Source organism: Dipodomys ordii, unplaced genomic scaffold (assembly GCF_000151885.1).
Source record: "Dipodomys ordii isolate 6190 unplaced genomic scaffold, Dord_2.0 Scaffold48, whole genome shotgun sequence".
Classification (NCBI taxonomy): Eukaryota; Metazoa; Chordata; class Mammalia; order Rodentia; family Heteromyidae; genus Dipodomys; species Dipodomys ordii.
Genome location: NW_012267264.1, coordinates 5,511,013 through 5,526,587, shown reverse-complemented (window position 1 = coordinate 5,526,587; position 15,575 = coordinate 5,511,013). Strand labels below are relative to the sequence as shown.

The 15,575-nt window shown below is 36.9% G+C and overlaps 2 protein-coding genes across 3 annotated transcripts in view; one reads left to right on the top strand and one right to left on the bottom strand.

Moving 5' to 3' along the window:
* Ptprz1 (protein tyrosine phosphatase, receptor-type, Z polypeptide 1) overlaps positions 1-4,009 on the top strand; it is a gene marked incomplete at its 5' end in the record, with an annotated part of 112,976 nt that extends 108,967 nt beyond the window's left edge. The window contains 3 exons of the mRNA XM_013019952.1: positions 957-1,099; positions 1,999-2,134; positions 3,869-4,009. Of these exons, the coding sequence (XP_012875406.1) occupies positions 957-1,099; positions 1,999-2,134; positions 3,869-4,009 (420 nt within the window). The remainder of the gene's footprint in view (positions 1-956; positions 1,100-1,998; positions 2,135-3,868) is intronic.
* Positions 4,010-8,023: 4,014 nt separating this feature from the next.
* Aass (aminoadipate-semialdehyde synthase) overlaps positions 8,024-15,575 on the bottom strand; it is a 54,264-nt gene continuing 46,712 nt past the window's right edge. The window contains exons 19-24 of one of the 2 annotated variants that reach the window (XM_013020026.1): positions 14,670-14,837; positions 13,044-13,139; positions 11,329-11,444; positions 10,246-10,334; positions 9,543-9,719; positions 8,024-8,400 (exon numbers count right to left, since the gene is read on the bottom strand). In XM_013020026.1, coding sequence (XP_012875480.1) covers positions 8,282-8,400; positions 9,543-9,719; positions 10,246-10,334; positions 11,329-11,444; positions 13,044-13,139; positions 14,670-14,837 — 765 coding nt within the window. In that variant the 3' untranslated portion in view covers positions 8,024-8,281. Of the gene's footprint in view, positions 8,401-9,542; positions 9,720-10,245; positions 10,335-11,328; positions 11,445-13,043; positions 13,140-14,669; positions 14,838-15,575 lie in introns of those variants that run through there. The other variant, XM_013020027.1, reaches the window with a different exon arrangement.

Below are 15,575 nucleotides of genomic sequence, written 5' to 3'. Positions count from 1 at the left end.
ATTTAGTTTCCTGGGTGTTTTTTTTTTTTTTTTTTTGCTTTTTGTGCATTTGTATTGCTGTTGTAAAGGTGATATGCAGATGTGTTACAGTTATCTAAGTCAGATAAAGAATACATTTATTTATGAACAATGTCACTCCTTTCCTCCAGAAATCTAGTTTCTATATATGCATACACTTGTTTCTCACACTATTCTTTCATTTAGCTGGGTTCTCTGTCCATTTCTCTGCCAAACTAGCAGTGTATTGATTCTTACAGATTATAATAATTCTAGTTATGGAATGAGCCAATTCTGTCCTTGTTTTCTTCTTCGCAAGTATCTGGGCTGTTTTGGTCCTTTGTACTTATCATGTCAAATTTAGGGTATGGTACTTGTTTTTAAATGTAGCATTTTATTAAGTACACTTTTGGGGACAGAGGTTTCAGGGTTGTAATCAAGTCACATAGCCTAGTTGGTCACTTAAACAAGAAATATAACTAGGACTGATGTACTGATGTTAAACTATGGTCTCTCCCTCCTCACCAGCATTTTTCCCACCTTAGTGTTCAATCTCATTTTTCTTCCCCAGGTGTAAGTTTACTTGCTGCTGGTGTTTGAAGATCTCTGTGCTATTCTCCAAGCAAAGTTTCACACTGACGATTTCCTTTTGTAACTTCAAACTTAGAAAACAGGCACATCCCTGTACATATTTTCATGGTGTGTGAGCATTTCACACCATACACCCACAGATTATGTTTATATTTAGAATTTAAGAAGAGATGTCATTTTGTTATCTGCCTGAGTAAATCTATGCATGGCAAAAGTAGCAGTACAGTTCTGTCTTCCTTCTATGATGGAAATTTGTCATAAATAATACATTCATGAGGTTAATTACCTGAGTTGAACTTGTGATTCCCTCAGTCACTCCACTCATGATAAAGTGCTCCTAAATATTAATTGGTTCATTCTTCTCATAGGATGATTATGTACTTGAAGTGAGGCATTTTCAGTGTCCCAAGTGGCCGAATCCAGATAGTCCCATTAGTAAAACTTTTGAACTGATCAGCATTGTCAAAGAAGAAGCTGCCAGCAGGGATGGGCCCATGATTGTTCATGATGAGTAAGTTTCACACTTAACATCATCATCTTGTCTTGAGACTCATCTCATTCCTTGAGTCACAGGTGATGGCTTAGCTGGGGTAAATTGGTTACCTATCTAACAATGAGTATAATATTGAACATGTCTTCCTTCCTCTGAAGGCAAAGAATGGATGCATAATCAAACACAGGAATCTGCTCTTGCTTTTCATGATGAGAATATTTTGTGTGGAGAGGCAGTGTTGCAGTAATGGGTCTTCATCCTAATCTGAGCTAATCAGAGATACAGTTCCAGACATTTATTTCTTGAGAATAGATCAAAACCTGTATATAATTTTCTAATAACTATAACTTTCTATTATTTAATAGATCTTTCCAAATTTCCATTATAAAAAAATGTTCAGTTTATATTACAAACATAGCACATAAGATATGTATTTTGTATATTATAGCTTCCGTTTTTATTTTATTATCTTTAAATAGGTGAACAGAGACGTTTGAATTCAACATGTCAGTTTGTGTATACAATGAACTTGGTCAGTTTCACTCTATATCATTCTCTCTCCATATCTAGTCCAACCCCACCCAGCCCATCAAATTTCCTACTTGCTTTCACATAGATTCATTATGACTGCGTTTGCTCAGCCCTCCTCTCTCCTCCTCTCTGAATGTCCATTCATTTTTAAATTCTTGCCATCCTCTTTTTGTAAGCTAAAAGTAACAAATACACAAATATTAAACCCCTATACCATGAACAACAGCATGAACACATGACAGGGTTTCCAATTAAATCATAAGACAAAATGTAACTAAAGTATCTAGTGCTTTTATTGCGAAATTTAAAGTCTGCCTATTCTGCGAGTTCCGGCTGAGAATGCCTGAGCATCTGATAGGAGCTTTGTCCCTTTCCTTTGTTACAAGGCATGGAGGAGTGACTGCAGGGACTTTCTGTGCTCTGACCACCCTTATGCACCAACTAGAAAAAGAAAATTCCATGGATGTTTACCAGGTAGCCAAGATGATCAATCTAATGAGGCCGGGAGTCTTCTCTGACATTGTAAGTAGTAAAGCAGTGAAACAAACTTGTTATTCTCAGAGAATTATTTGCTTTCTTGAAACTGCTGAAATCTGTCAGTTATGCATATGAAGGGTCATATGGAAAATGTTCTGTGTGCTGCTGAGAAAAATGTGTATCCTGGTGCTGCTAGGTTTAAACAGGGATACAGATTGACCCATTGCCTCAATGAGATATACAAGACACTATGTCAAAAAACGAACTTTACAATTTAGGCAGGGATTGGGGGTAGATGAGGTGGGAGGAATGGGATGGTAGGGGAAAACGAAGGAGGAGGCAACAGCGTTGGATAAGAAATGTACTCATTACCTTGCTCATGTAACTGTAACCCCTCTGCACAGTATTTTCACAATAAAAAACTTATTTAAAAAAAAGAATCTAGACAAAGGGGAAAAAAAAGAAAGGGTCATATGGACAAATAGGTAACAACCCATATAGTTGTCAAGCTGATTCACAAGTCTGCATTTCTAGATGATTGATAGATTGAAAAAATTAACTGTCTTGTATTATAAGATTTATTCTAATTTTCAAAAATATGTGATGTACCAACAAATTGATCTACCTAAAAAAATAGTTAATTTTTGGGGTTCAAGCTCTGCCTAGCCTTAAAGAACAACTAGTAGATCTACCTCAAATATTTAAATGTTGGTTCTCAGGCCAAATTCAATTTATTTTATTTTATTTTATTTGTGAACATACTGTACAGAGGGGTTACAATTACATGGGCAGGATAATGTGTACATTTCTTACCAAGCATTGCAGCCTCCTCCTTTGTTTACCCTTCACATCCCTTCCCAGCCTCCCCCCTCCCTCCTAGTCCCAATCCTTCTCCCCCCCCAAATTCAATTTCTAAAGTTAACAAATGACTAATCTTTCAGTATTTTTAGGAAAAGAAAAACATGTACAGTCAGTGAGGTGACATGGCTCATCTGATAACCACTCTCAATTTCAAAAATAATCTACAAGGGGTGTGTGTGTGTGTGTGTGTGTGTGTGTGTGTGTGTGTGTCTGAAAACAATATCTAGGAAGATAATGGGTGCACCCATTATGCCTGGTGCACCCCCTTGTAGAAGGAGGGTTCGAAGACATAGGCTCACCATCATGTTCATAGCTGATCCCTTACATGGAGATTACAGCAGAGCACATACCCACGCGCACACACACACACACACACACACACACACACACACACACACACCTTCAAGTACAGCAGAGAACTAGTCAGGCTGGTGAAAATAATATTTCTAAGCAATGGATCTGGTGAATGAACTACATTCTACATGGGTCACTTAGCTGATAGTAAAACCATGGTTGAGGTCTCTCCATAAATAGAACAATTAGATTCCATAGCAACTGGAGACAGGAGAAGAAAATAGTTATTTCTGGAAGAATGCCTAGCACCAATGCATTTCCCTGTTGTTAAAACTCTATCCTATCACCTTCTAATTTCAGGAAGCAAACGAATAAGAACAGTGTGCTTCTCACTGAACAGATGAAAATGAGCTAATTTTCTAGGTCAAGGAACATTTGCTAATTGTGAAGCTAATTTAATCAGAAAGAAACATGAATACAGATTGTACACATCTGCCGAGTAGAACAAAACCCACAACACCGTGGCTTTCCATGATGGGTGCCAAAGTTAACAGTATTCCATTTTTATAACTAGATGTCTTCACCAAGCTTCCTGCTTAGATCCTCTTTTTGTCTGTTTTCTAGGAGCACTACCAGTTTCTCTACAAAGTGGTCCTAAGCCTTGTCAGCACAAAGCAGGAGGAAAATCCATCCACCTCTCTGGACAGTAATGGTGCAGCACTGCTTGATGGAAATATAGCTGAGAGCTTGGAGTCTTTAGTTTAATGCAGAAAGCGTGGGAGAGTCTACATCTCAGCACTGTTTTTCTCTTTCTCAGATTAAAAGACTGAGTCACTTCTGTTATCCATTCACCTTCCACACCTGACAGTAACTTCCATGACATAGGAATCTGCTGCCAATTTTACATCATTAACAACGTGTGCCTTTCCAAAAGACTACTTGTAATTCACTTATTATGTTTGAACTAAAATGATTAAATTTTACAGTATTTCTAAGAATGGAATTGTGGTATTTTTTTCCATATTGATTTTAACAGAAATTACCAATTTGTAGATTTTAGGAATTCCCAGCTACAGAAAATGTTTGGAGTGTGTGTGTGTGTGTGTGTGTGTGTGTGTGTGTGTGTGTGTGTGTGTCCAATTTTTTAGGTGTATTTGTAGCAGTCATTAGGTTGCAAGAAATATAACTTAATTAGTAGACCGTAAAATCCACTTTGTTGCCTATATTCAATATTTTAAAACCACAGTATTGACCTAAAGTAGGCGTAATCTGATACTTACTGTAATACTGCTCTAGTGTGCCCATGGACCAAATTTATATTTATAATTGTAGATTTTTATATTTTACTACTGAGTCCATTTTCTAGTTCTGTGTACTTGTTTGGTTTAATCATTTGGTTCTTTATGTTTTTATTCTCCAAGTCCGCTGACATTGTATTGTGTTATCTAAGCAATTAACTATTTCAGTGTGTAATTTTAACTTTTGTGTCCAATAAATATACACTTGTTTTGAAAGACCTTTTAATGAGAATAATTCCTTACCAAACATTGTTTAAATGTTTTTATTCAAGGAATTGCAAAAATAAATATAAATATTGCCATTCGTGTGTGTATACTTACGAAATCTTGTGTTGGGGTGTATGTGGCCAGAAAGTGGGGGTATGGGTCCCAGCAGAATGATGAGAGTAAAAAAAGGATGGATGAAGGGAAGGAAATACAGAGTAATGGTTCTTAAATGGTGTTTCTTGTGAAAAAAAAAACTTAATTATCTTTAGGACAACACAGCATCATACACTGGCACTCTATAGTTTCCTAGTGTTAGTTAATTGTTTTAGTCCTGTTTAATAACCAGAACCATTGTATATTTCTTTTGGCTTCTGAAGGAGTCATGGTCTGGATGTTTATGTCTCCCAGAATTTATATGCTTGAATCCTTATCCTTAAGGCTATGGTTATTGAAACAAAAGGTCCTTGGGTGATTAGAGCCCTCTTGAATGGGATTAGTGCCCTCCCCATTCCTTAATCTTGTTTTATTTTTCTTTAGGACTCAAGATGTTTTCTGAACCTTTATTTTACATTTGTTTGTTGTTGTCTCTTTCCTTGCTTAGTATTTAAATCTCATGGGAAGAGGAATTTTTCTCCTTTGTTAGTCCTGTATGCCTAACAAGTAGTACAGTATATGTACATTAAAGGTACGAGATAATATTTTAAATAAATGAATGCATGAATAGGTTTTTGTCTAAAACAAAAGTATTCAAATCGTCTTTGGAATCCAGACACTGTAGGTCACAATAAATTTACTGTTTTTGACCAGATATAACTCTTCTTAGTTTTTCCTTATTCAGTCCTTATAAATGAGTGTATCTGAAAAAGATTTCTAAACAGACTACATCTCCAATTTTAAATCATGGAGAGCAGTTTTAAGAATGTTTTTCTACCATAATCATTGTTAAGCCATACCCACTGGAACTATAAATTCTGTCATAGTTCTACATCATACTTTTAATGTGATTTTATAGCAGTAGCTTTTCTTGTAAAATCAATGCTAAACTCCAAACAGAGGTTATACCATGAAAATCTTACTGAGTTATATTTCTTATTGGAAAATCCTTAATTTGTTAGCATATATTATCACTTAATCTGAAACATGGAAAAAAATTCTTTAAGAGGAGCTAGGTTGTATAATTTGATACTAAATTTTAATTCTATTTACAAAAAGAACACCAGGAATATCAAGCTTTCATTGAATTTTTTTTTTTTTTTGCCTGTTGTGGGGCTTGAACTCTGGGCCTGGGAGCTGTTCCTCAGCTCTTCAGCTCAAGGCTAGCGCTCTACCACTTGAGCCACAGTGCCACTTCCAGTTTTCTGGTGTTTTCTTATCTCCAGATAAGAGTTTCATGAACTTTGCTGGCTTTGAACCACAATCCTCAGATCTCAGCCTCCTGAGTAGCTAGGATTACAGGCATGAGCCACCAGCGCCCGGAGAATTTAACTTTTTTAAGGAAAGAAAAAAATCTGCACGTTTGTAAAAAATGAAACCTTTTATTAACTCATTGTTTATCATCCACCAATTTGCTAATGGTAGGATACTTTAGCACATTACAAATCTCTTCTTCATTAGTACAATGTTGAAGTATTAGTGTGGATGGTTTTAAATAAAACATACACATCAGTTTTAAGACTCTACATGTCAGTGGCATGAAATTGTAGCTAATATTTTTTCTTAAGATTATAATTATTAAAAGAAAAAAAACCATGAATTGAGATTTGTTGTTACCTAAATAATAGGATTTCTAATTAGTTTCTCAACTATGACACACTCTAAACAGGCCACAAGAAACAGCTCTTCAACTAGGAACTTTTGTACAAGTATTTATGGTGATGTCTCCTTTGTTCTTGGTTATTTATCTTAACTGCTTAAGAGTTCTAACATCTTTATGTTCTCATCAGCCTTCGTTATTACCACTTTACAAAGTGGCATTTCATTATAGCCATTTTACAAAGTGGCATTTCATTGTTGATTTGATCTGAGTTCCTAATCATAATTGATGGTGAGAATATTTCATGAGCCTCATAGTCTTTTGTATATCTTCTTTGGAGAGCTGGTCAATATAGCTTTAAAAATATTTTTCTTTTTATTATTAAAGTATAGCAGTTCTTTGTTCTAGATTTATACCCCTACTGATTTATTATTTACAAAAATTTTTCTCTCAATCTATGGCTTTTGTGTTGTTGCTTGTTTTTCATTGTTCACTGTTTCTGTAGGTCTATGAAATCACTAAGTCCTTAATTTTCACCCTGTTCAGTTTTCTTTTTTGCTTGTTTTGGATATTATTTAAAATACTATTGCCTAATTCAAGCCATATTAGCTCTTATATTTAGGTCGTAAGTCCATTTTTAGTTCAGTTTCACATGTGGCTTGCTGCAGAGGCCTAACTTCATTATTGGTATGTAAATGTCTCTATTTCTAATCACCAGTTGATGAAAAATTATTTTCCCTCTTTGAATTATCTTAGCACTTGTCTCAGAAACCAAGTGAGCAGCACTTCTGGACTCTCGATTCTATTTCTAAGTCTTTGTTCACTCATTGACACTTTAAGGACATAATCCATTTCTGAAGGTTGACTCTTGTATTTACAGCTTTGCCAAATGAATTATTCTAATGCTTTGTTATATTTTAAGTACATTTATTTGTATTTTCTTTGGTTGTCCTTTAGAATTCTATGTCTAAGATCAGGACATATACAGAGAGTTTAGTACTTCCTTCCTAATCAAGATGCCTTTTATTTTCTTCCTTACTTGCTCTGGCTCAATGCTCTAGTACAGGTTGAATTGTAGTGGCAAAAGCAATTATCTTTTTTTCATTTCTGATGTCATGGGAAATCATTCAGTGTTTTGTATTAAATACAAGTTGTGGATTTTTCATAGATTTTAAAACCAGGTTGTTTGTTGAGTGTTTTTACATGAAAGGGCTTTGCACATGCTTAAATACTTTGTGTTCTTAATGAATGACTATATGGATTGTGAATTAATCTCACTAGTTTCCTTTTCCAGACACTCAAGAAAAAATAATAAAAGTGATAAATTTACTAAATAAATCATCACTTTACAAAAAGCATAACATAGTATTTTGTATAGATTTATACATAAGTATTCTAAAGGTATTTAACAGAATCAATTTGAAAAATACAAAAATAAAATTATATAGCAATCTTCTAAAACAATGAAACTACATTTGTTGATTATAGGAAAATATATTTTATAAGAAAAGAGGCACAATAAGTTAACAAAGTATGATCATTATCATTTTATACATATATAGTAATACATAGTAAAATTACTTAAGTTCTCCCATAATGACTGGCCTCTCATATTCTGAACATTTTCAAATTAAAATTGAGATTTTTATTCAAAACCACCATTTTATTGACACAATCAAAATAGGTCATGCTTCACGCTATAAAAACAACAGCATATTAGTAAGCATGTTTATCATGCAGATGTTGAGAGCCATTTTGCCTGTGATGATACAAACAAAATTATAGCTTGAGTGTGCTCTGTGTAGTGTATATAATGCCTTCTGCTTTAACCCGCTCTAATATTGGCCCATAGATCTCCTTTGTAAAAGGCCCCATTAGGCCTTTTGCTTCAATTTCACCTGGAAGAAAATGAGTGATTATCATTTTTGGTGGTTAATTTTACAGATTATCTCTACAGAAAAGATATCAATCCGGCAGCTTTCACAGCCAATGTGAACTGTAGGCCCAGACACTATCTAAAGAGCTGCCTAAATGTACATTACTCAGTGATTACTTAGTCAACACTGTAAAGGAAATGAGTTACTTTAGGAAAGGAGGTATGGATGGATGTGGGTATGTTTGAGAATCTATGCATGTATTTGTAATCATTCCTACCCCAATGAAGCGAAACCAACCTGATCATTTGGGCAGCTCTTAAAATGGTGGAAAACTAAAAGTTTCAACTTTACCAGTGTATAAAAGCAATATGCATTCAATATAGACGCTACTTAGAATTCAGAATTGTGATCTTCTCTCAGACTAGTGATGCTAGTATATGATACTAGAGTATCACACACTGTCAGATGCTATCTCAAGATGCTGGACAGAAACAAGTACAGCTGCCAGGCAGTGGTGAAGTTAAACATGACAGTAAACAACCAGCACTCTACGTGTACTGTGTTTCTTAGCTATGATATTCATTGGGTCAGCTGTGTTCAGTGATTTTTCAACTTAACACATTCTCATCTTAGAATGAGGTGATTCAAACAGAACCTGACTGTAAATCAAGGAGCAGGTATCTGAAAATATTCACAAAGTATAGATGATACTTTAAGATATAAAATAGAGTCCATATTCTTGAGCTTCTATAACCGAATACTCTCTGCTGTTCACTCCCAAAGTAGAAAAACAAACAAGGAAAGGAAGGGAGGGGTTTAACATCTACTGTGGGGCCCCCTCTGATGGCAAGTTTCTATGCTGTTTTGTTCCAAGTGTCACAATAAGCCTCTTCTGAGATGAGGAAACTTTTACTGAGACATGCTGTGCAACTTGTACCCCATCACTCAGCCGTCTGGACACTGAGCTGCGTGGAAATCAGGTCTAACTGTGTGCTTTACTCCCCTCAGGTGACCTCTTCACAGTAATTGTCATCATTTAACGAAATATAACATTACATAGCAAAAACAATGCCCGAGCTCAAGAGCAATTCTTTGCTGCCCAGACGCTGATTAGCTTGGGAGTGGCACGGGGACAGAGCAGCCCTGAAAGGAGCAGTACTTACCATCAAGCAACATTTTGGCTGCCATGGCCGTGGGGAAACCCACTGTTTTAGCCATCGCTGAAAATCCGTTGAAATCTCCATAAACCACAAGATCAATAGTTTTGCTCTCTAAATGTCCAGAAGGATGTCTGATCCCAAAACTGTCTCTCATCACAATCATATCTTTTTCTTCAGGGCCTTAAAATGAAGATATTTGAAAATGCCACTATCCTTATAACTCAAACATGATATTTCACCTCCTACCCCTGGCTTTATATCACATGATTTTCTTGTGATTATATACAGACATTAGGTAATTATTTATCATAATACTATTTTCGGTCCATAGACTGAATCAACAACTGAAGGAAATTAAAATGCTAATTATATCCCTTTTCCCAAGTGGGTATCAACCTAATCTGCTTAACATCTAAAAGACACTGTTGTAGTTGCTACACATTTGCTCCTTAAAAAAAAAAGGCCCATTTTACACTTCTGTGGTAGAAGTAAAACTTTTTCTTTCCTTTCCCATAGTACTCCAGTTCATTTTTACCTAAGAATTTTCATATTCTTCCCCTGGAAACATAGCCCAAGGACCCTTTCCCTCACATCACATCACAACTCTCCTGCATGGCCTCCCACCCTCCAATCAGACTATCTAGCTACACTAACTCTCTTCTGACTCCTTCAGAGATGTTGAGCCAAGACTCATATGAGAGCCTACCATAGGAGAGCTTCAAGGCCAAGTGTTTGGAGAGTGCATCCACAATGGACTCTGCCTGAGGGACTTGATCTTCCCCAAGTAAGCCCAACCTGTAAAACACAAGAGCTAACTGCAGTAGTTCAGTGCCTTCATTGTGTTCTGCTTTGGAAAGCAGAAAAAAGACTCCTTGAATGTTTATCTTAAAAGGGCAGATCACAAGACCATTTTCCAAGTTCAAGGACTCTCTTAAATTGTAAAATAATAACAATGACAATATTTTAGTCTTCAGGGTCATTGTCAGATTTCCCCAGACATTGTTCCATGAAGTTGAATGAAGATGATCCATTGGAAATTCGTGTTATGTACTTCCTAAGAGGTTCATTTAGATGAGCTGTCCCATACTAACCATACTTGATAAAGCATGGCAGTCATACAGTAAATAAAAATTTCCACTTTATGCAAGAAATTACTGGGACAACACTTCACAGTAAGTATTTTTCCAAATGGTAATGATGATGATTTCAGTGGTACCGAAGTTTAAATGTTTGCTAAGCAAGTACTCTACCAGTTAAGCCAAGTCTCCAACCTCTTTTACTTTAGTTATTTTTTGGATATTGTCTTGTTTTTGGCTGGCACTGACTTTAGACTACAATCCTCATACCCTCCATCTCCCACACAGTTGGGATTTACAGGTGTGCAGCACCAGGCCAGGTTGGTTTTGTTCTTGTTCTTGTTGCTTTATTTTGTTTAACACTTCTGGGGTTGAACCTAGGACTCCTCACTTGCCAGGTAAGCACTCTACATATATATGCATGCTGCCTCCTGATAGCTGAAATTCAACTGTGTGCCACCATGGCTGGCCCAGTATTTTCCAAACTGCAATTGTCAGTGAGTTTATCTGGTCATGTATTTTTAACACCTACATAGCACATTATAACCTTTCTAGCATGGGCCAACTAAGGAGCACAAATTAGCTAACAAACAGAGATTAGTCAAAGATGCATATAAAATGTTGGATTGTATCTCAATCTTTCCTTAACTGAAAAGGACAAAATAATCATGAATTCAATTTTTTTGGCCCTAAATCGAATGGTGGATGCCTACCATTCTACAGCCTCCAGCTGGGTATGGTCCCCTCCCAGTTTTGTAAGGACAGCATCTTTAAGCACATCACACGAAGAAGAGCGTGAAATCCCAACTAGGTCACAGAGGAGTTGTTTCTGGTTGTAAAAATAAAGAAAAAATATACCTAATATAATCAAAACACACTGCAGCTGAAACTTTATCTTGTTAAGATATTGGACTTCAAGCATGCCTCAAATATTTTCATTAGCAATCATTAAAAACAGCATATTGTAGCACAACACACATGCACACATCTGCATACCTACACCTCTAGAATGATATTTCAACCAGAAAAATTCAAGAAACAGAGAAGATGCTGGCATATTATTTTGTGTCTCCTTGCATTGTCTCCATCATTGTTTACAACCATCCTCCTCACCTGTTCACAATTGATTTTGGTCAAGATAAAGTGAAAGATTGCTGTTCTGTTTCCCATTAATAACCACAGTTCTTGTAGGTTTAAGAGGTAAGAAAGCCTTGGCATGTAATATTTCAAAAGAACACTTGAACGGTGGACACAGCTTTCTAAACAAGACTTCTTGCAGAGTCCCAAAGGGAAAACTATGCTCCAGATACAGGTCACACATGGCTGGCTCTCATAACCTGTGTTTTGGTCTTTTGTTTGTTTTTGTTGGTCCATGGCGCTTGAACTCAGAGACTGGTTACTCAAGGCTAGAGCTCTACCACTTTGAGCCCAAAGTCTACTTCCAGTGTTCTGGTGGTTAATTGTACCTAAGAGTCTCATAGCCTTTCCTTCCCAGCTTGGCTTCAAACCATGATCTAAAGATCTCAGTCTCTTGAGTAGCGAGGATGACAGGCTTGAGCTACCAGTGCCTGGCCTTGCTTGTTTTCTTTTTAATAGAAATTTTATTGGAACACAATCACAATCATTAATTTATCTATTTTCTATAGCCGTTCTGAATCATTCTAAAGAGATTGTATGGACTATAAAGCTTAGGATATTTGTAATCACACAAAAAGTTTTTGTTCTAGGCTAAAACTATTAACATTCTGGAATGACCCTCAAAATTGCTGCACTAAATTTTTAAGCACAGCCACCTCCACTCCAAATTCTACAGATACTTTCTCCTGTCTAAAAGGTAAAACCCAGATTGGAAAGACTCATAACTATACAAAAAAAACTTAAAATATTGGACCATTTTTCCATTGTGATATATTTCTCACATGTCTGTCACAATATGGGCACAAAAAAGTGTAATTTTAATGTAACTCCTGGCTGTTAATGGCATTTCTACTTTACATTCAGCTCCAAAGTCTTTTTTGCAATACTGATACCTTAGGAATTGGATATCATCAGAATACAAATTGTGTTTATGTAATTGAAACAAATTATTTATGGTTATGAGTATCCAGGTTTGGAGTTTCAGAGTCCAGTTCAGTAATACACCAGAATCTTGCCTGGACCATCATATTTATGCCTCTTAATAGTTAGTCAACTGGAAGAACCCAGAGAAGAATAAGAGGTTGGAATCTTCACTGGGCTTAAGGAATACCCCAACAACCCAAGGAAGCAGGCCTAGAACATCAGTCCCTTACCTTCTCCAGTACTGATAAAGAGGAGGAAGACAGTTAAGACTTAACTTCCTCCATCAGTTACAGAAGGGTTCTTTTGTTTACTCAAGGCTCACACCAGGCCATTTCCAAAAGCACTCTGGAATTCTGGAGTTACTCACCCAAGTGAGAGGGTTGGCCTCAGGTCGTAGGGCAGGGTATATTTCTCTGTTTATCAGGCCCAACTTTATGAATCCATTCAAAGCTTTGGAATACCCCTACAAGAAAAATCAATAAGCACTACATGAAAGTTTTCTCACAAAAACAAATGTTAAGCTTGTCCTTGAAAAGATAGATCTAGCTCATGCCTGTAATCCTAGCTACTCAGGAGGCTGAGATCTGAGGATCATGGTTAAAAGCCAGCCTGGGCAGGAAACTCCTTGAGACTCTTATCTCCAATAAACCACTAGAAAATGGGAAGTGGTGCTGTGGGTCAAGTGGTAGAGCACAAAGCACCCAGGCCCAGAGTTCAAGCCCCATGACCAACAAAAAGGAAGGAAGGAAGGAAGGAAGGAAGAAAAGGAAGGAAGGAAGGAAGGAAGGAAGGAAGGGAGGAAGGGAGGAGGGAGGGAAGGGAGGAGGGAGGGAGGGAGGGGAAAGAAAGAAAGAAAAGAGAAAGAAAGACAGAGAGATAAAGAAAAGATAGATCTATTTTTTTATCACTAGCTTAGAAAACAATACTTCGCATTTTTGGTAAGGGTACAACTAACTCTACCCTCAGATGAAGATCCACGGTTGGATATTTCTACTGCCTTGCATAAGAGACCTGGAAAAATCTGGGTGATGCATGGTATTTTCAGGCAGAATAAAGACCAGTCTCTTCAAGTGTTACATGCTATCAGCTCAAAGGAGTGGTGTTTAATAAGAGTCAGTTTTGCTCTTTAATCATTTTACTTTTTGTGGTACTGGGGATCCAGCCCAGAGCCTCAAGTATGATTTTAAAAAAACATGTTCTACAAACATTTTATATGTAATAAGAGGAATTTATAAGAATAATATCCCCCTCAAAGCAAATAATACATTCTACTAATTAACAGTTACTACCATAAAACACATGGAAAAGGGAAAAAATAATTGTTATGCTAAGAAATTATGACATTGCTCATCTTAATTTGATCACATGTATAGCTAGTCTTTTATGTTGAGTAAATGTATAGTGAACATTAGTTTTATGTTCCTAGAATGGAATCCCCTATTTTGTAGTTGCGATTTGCTTTGGAGAAGCCTATGTCACCCCATTACTCTTCCAAGTCAATTTTGGCCAAGATAAGCAGAAGGGGTAAGCCCATCTTGAGTCCCAGTTCATGTGTTTCCCATCATGCTGACTCTATCTGTAGCTCTAGGGACAGACAACATAGGCCAAAGCTGACTAACAAATTTGTTCGACTAAACTCAGGATGAATCTCAGCTAATGAGACAAAAAGTTATAATTTTAGCTATTGAAGAAAGCCAGAGTCTGTTCTTCCAAATGGAGTTGGACTTGATAGGCCATAAGAAGCCCAAATATCACTAATATCACTCCAAAACTGATGACAACCTCCCGTCTGCCCCAATCTCAAATGAGTCAATAAATCCTCTTTTGCTATGTTGACTTGGCTCACCTGATCTTTTCAATCAAAAGGTTCCTGACAAAATCCATTTCCACTTGGTTTATTGTCTTAATTATTTTTATTACTGCAGAAAAATTAAGCATACACACTACTTGCATTCAAATTGATAATATAGTTAGTCTAAAATGTAACACTTACCTTATATCTCAGTGTACCCCTCAGTAAAGTGTGGGCAGAGGGGATCCCATAGATCTCTGAGTATCGAGTACTGTCTCTGTTAGGATAACCCTCCAAATTCAGGCCAGGAAAATAATCCATGGAAGTGACGGCATCAAGAAAGGAGACTCCCCCTGCCACGTTCACAACCTGAGATTATGGAAAAGGGAGATGTGGGGCTGTAACTAGCTGTTTCCCTGTGTTTTATCCACATTACTTACATTAAACAAAACCTCATAAAGGTTTGAAACTAGTGAAACTACCATAGGCAGTGTCCCATTGCCCAGCTGTTGCATCATTATCATAATTTACAACGCTTTCTCTCAGGCTTGCAGCATGTACACAAAGCATTTAGCTTTCCTAAAAGTAAGACTTTGTTGCAATTTTTTTCTTGGTCCTGGATAAAATGGCATTGTTTCAGTAGGAAAGAAAGAAAGAGAAAGAAAGAGAGAGAGAGAGAGAAAGAAAAAGGGAGAGAGAGAAAAGGAGAAAGGGAGGGAAGGAGGGAAGGAGGAAGGAAGGAAGGAAGGAAGGAAGGAAGGAAGAAAAGAAGGAAGGGAGGGAGGGAGGAAAGGAAGGAAGGAAGGAAGGAAGGAAGGGAGAGAGAGAAAGAAAAAGAAAGAAAGAAGAGAGGGAAAAGGAAGGAAGGGAGAGAGGGAAGGAAGAAAAGGAGGGAGGGAGAGAAGAAAGAGAGAGAGATGAAGGGAAGGAGAAGGAAAGGAAAGAAATGAGAAAGATGAAAGAAAGAGAAAAATAAAAACCTAAGCTAAGAGGGGGGGACCAAGATGGCGACGGGGCAGTAGGGAAACGCCACAGCTCTCTCCAAACAAAAAGAGAGTTCAAGTTCCAACGCTTAATCTCCCCAAGAGACCGACAACAACAAAAAGA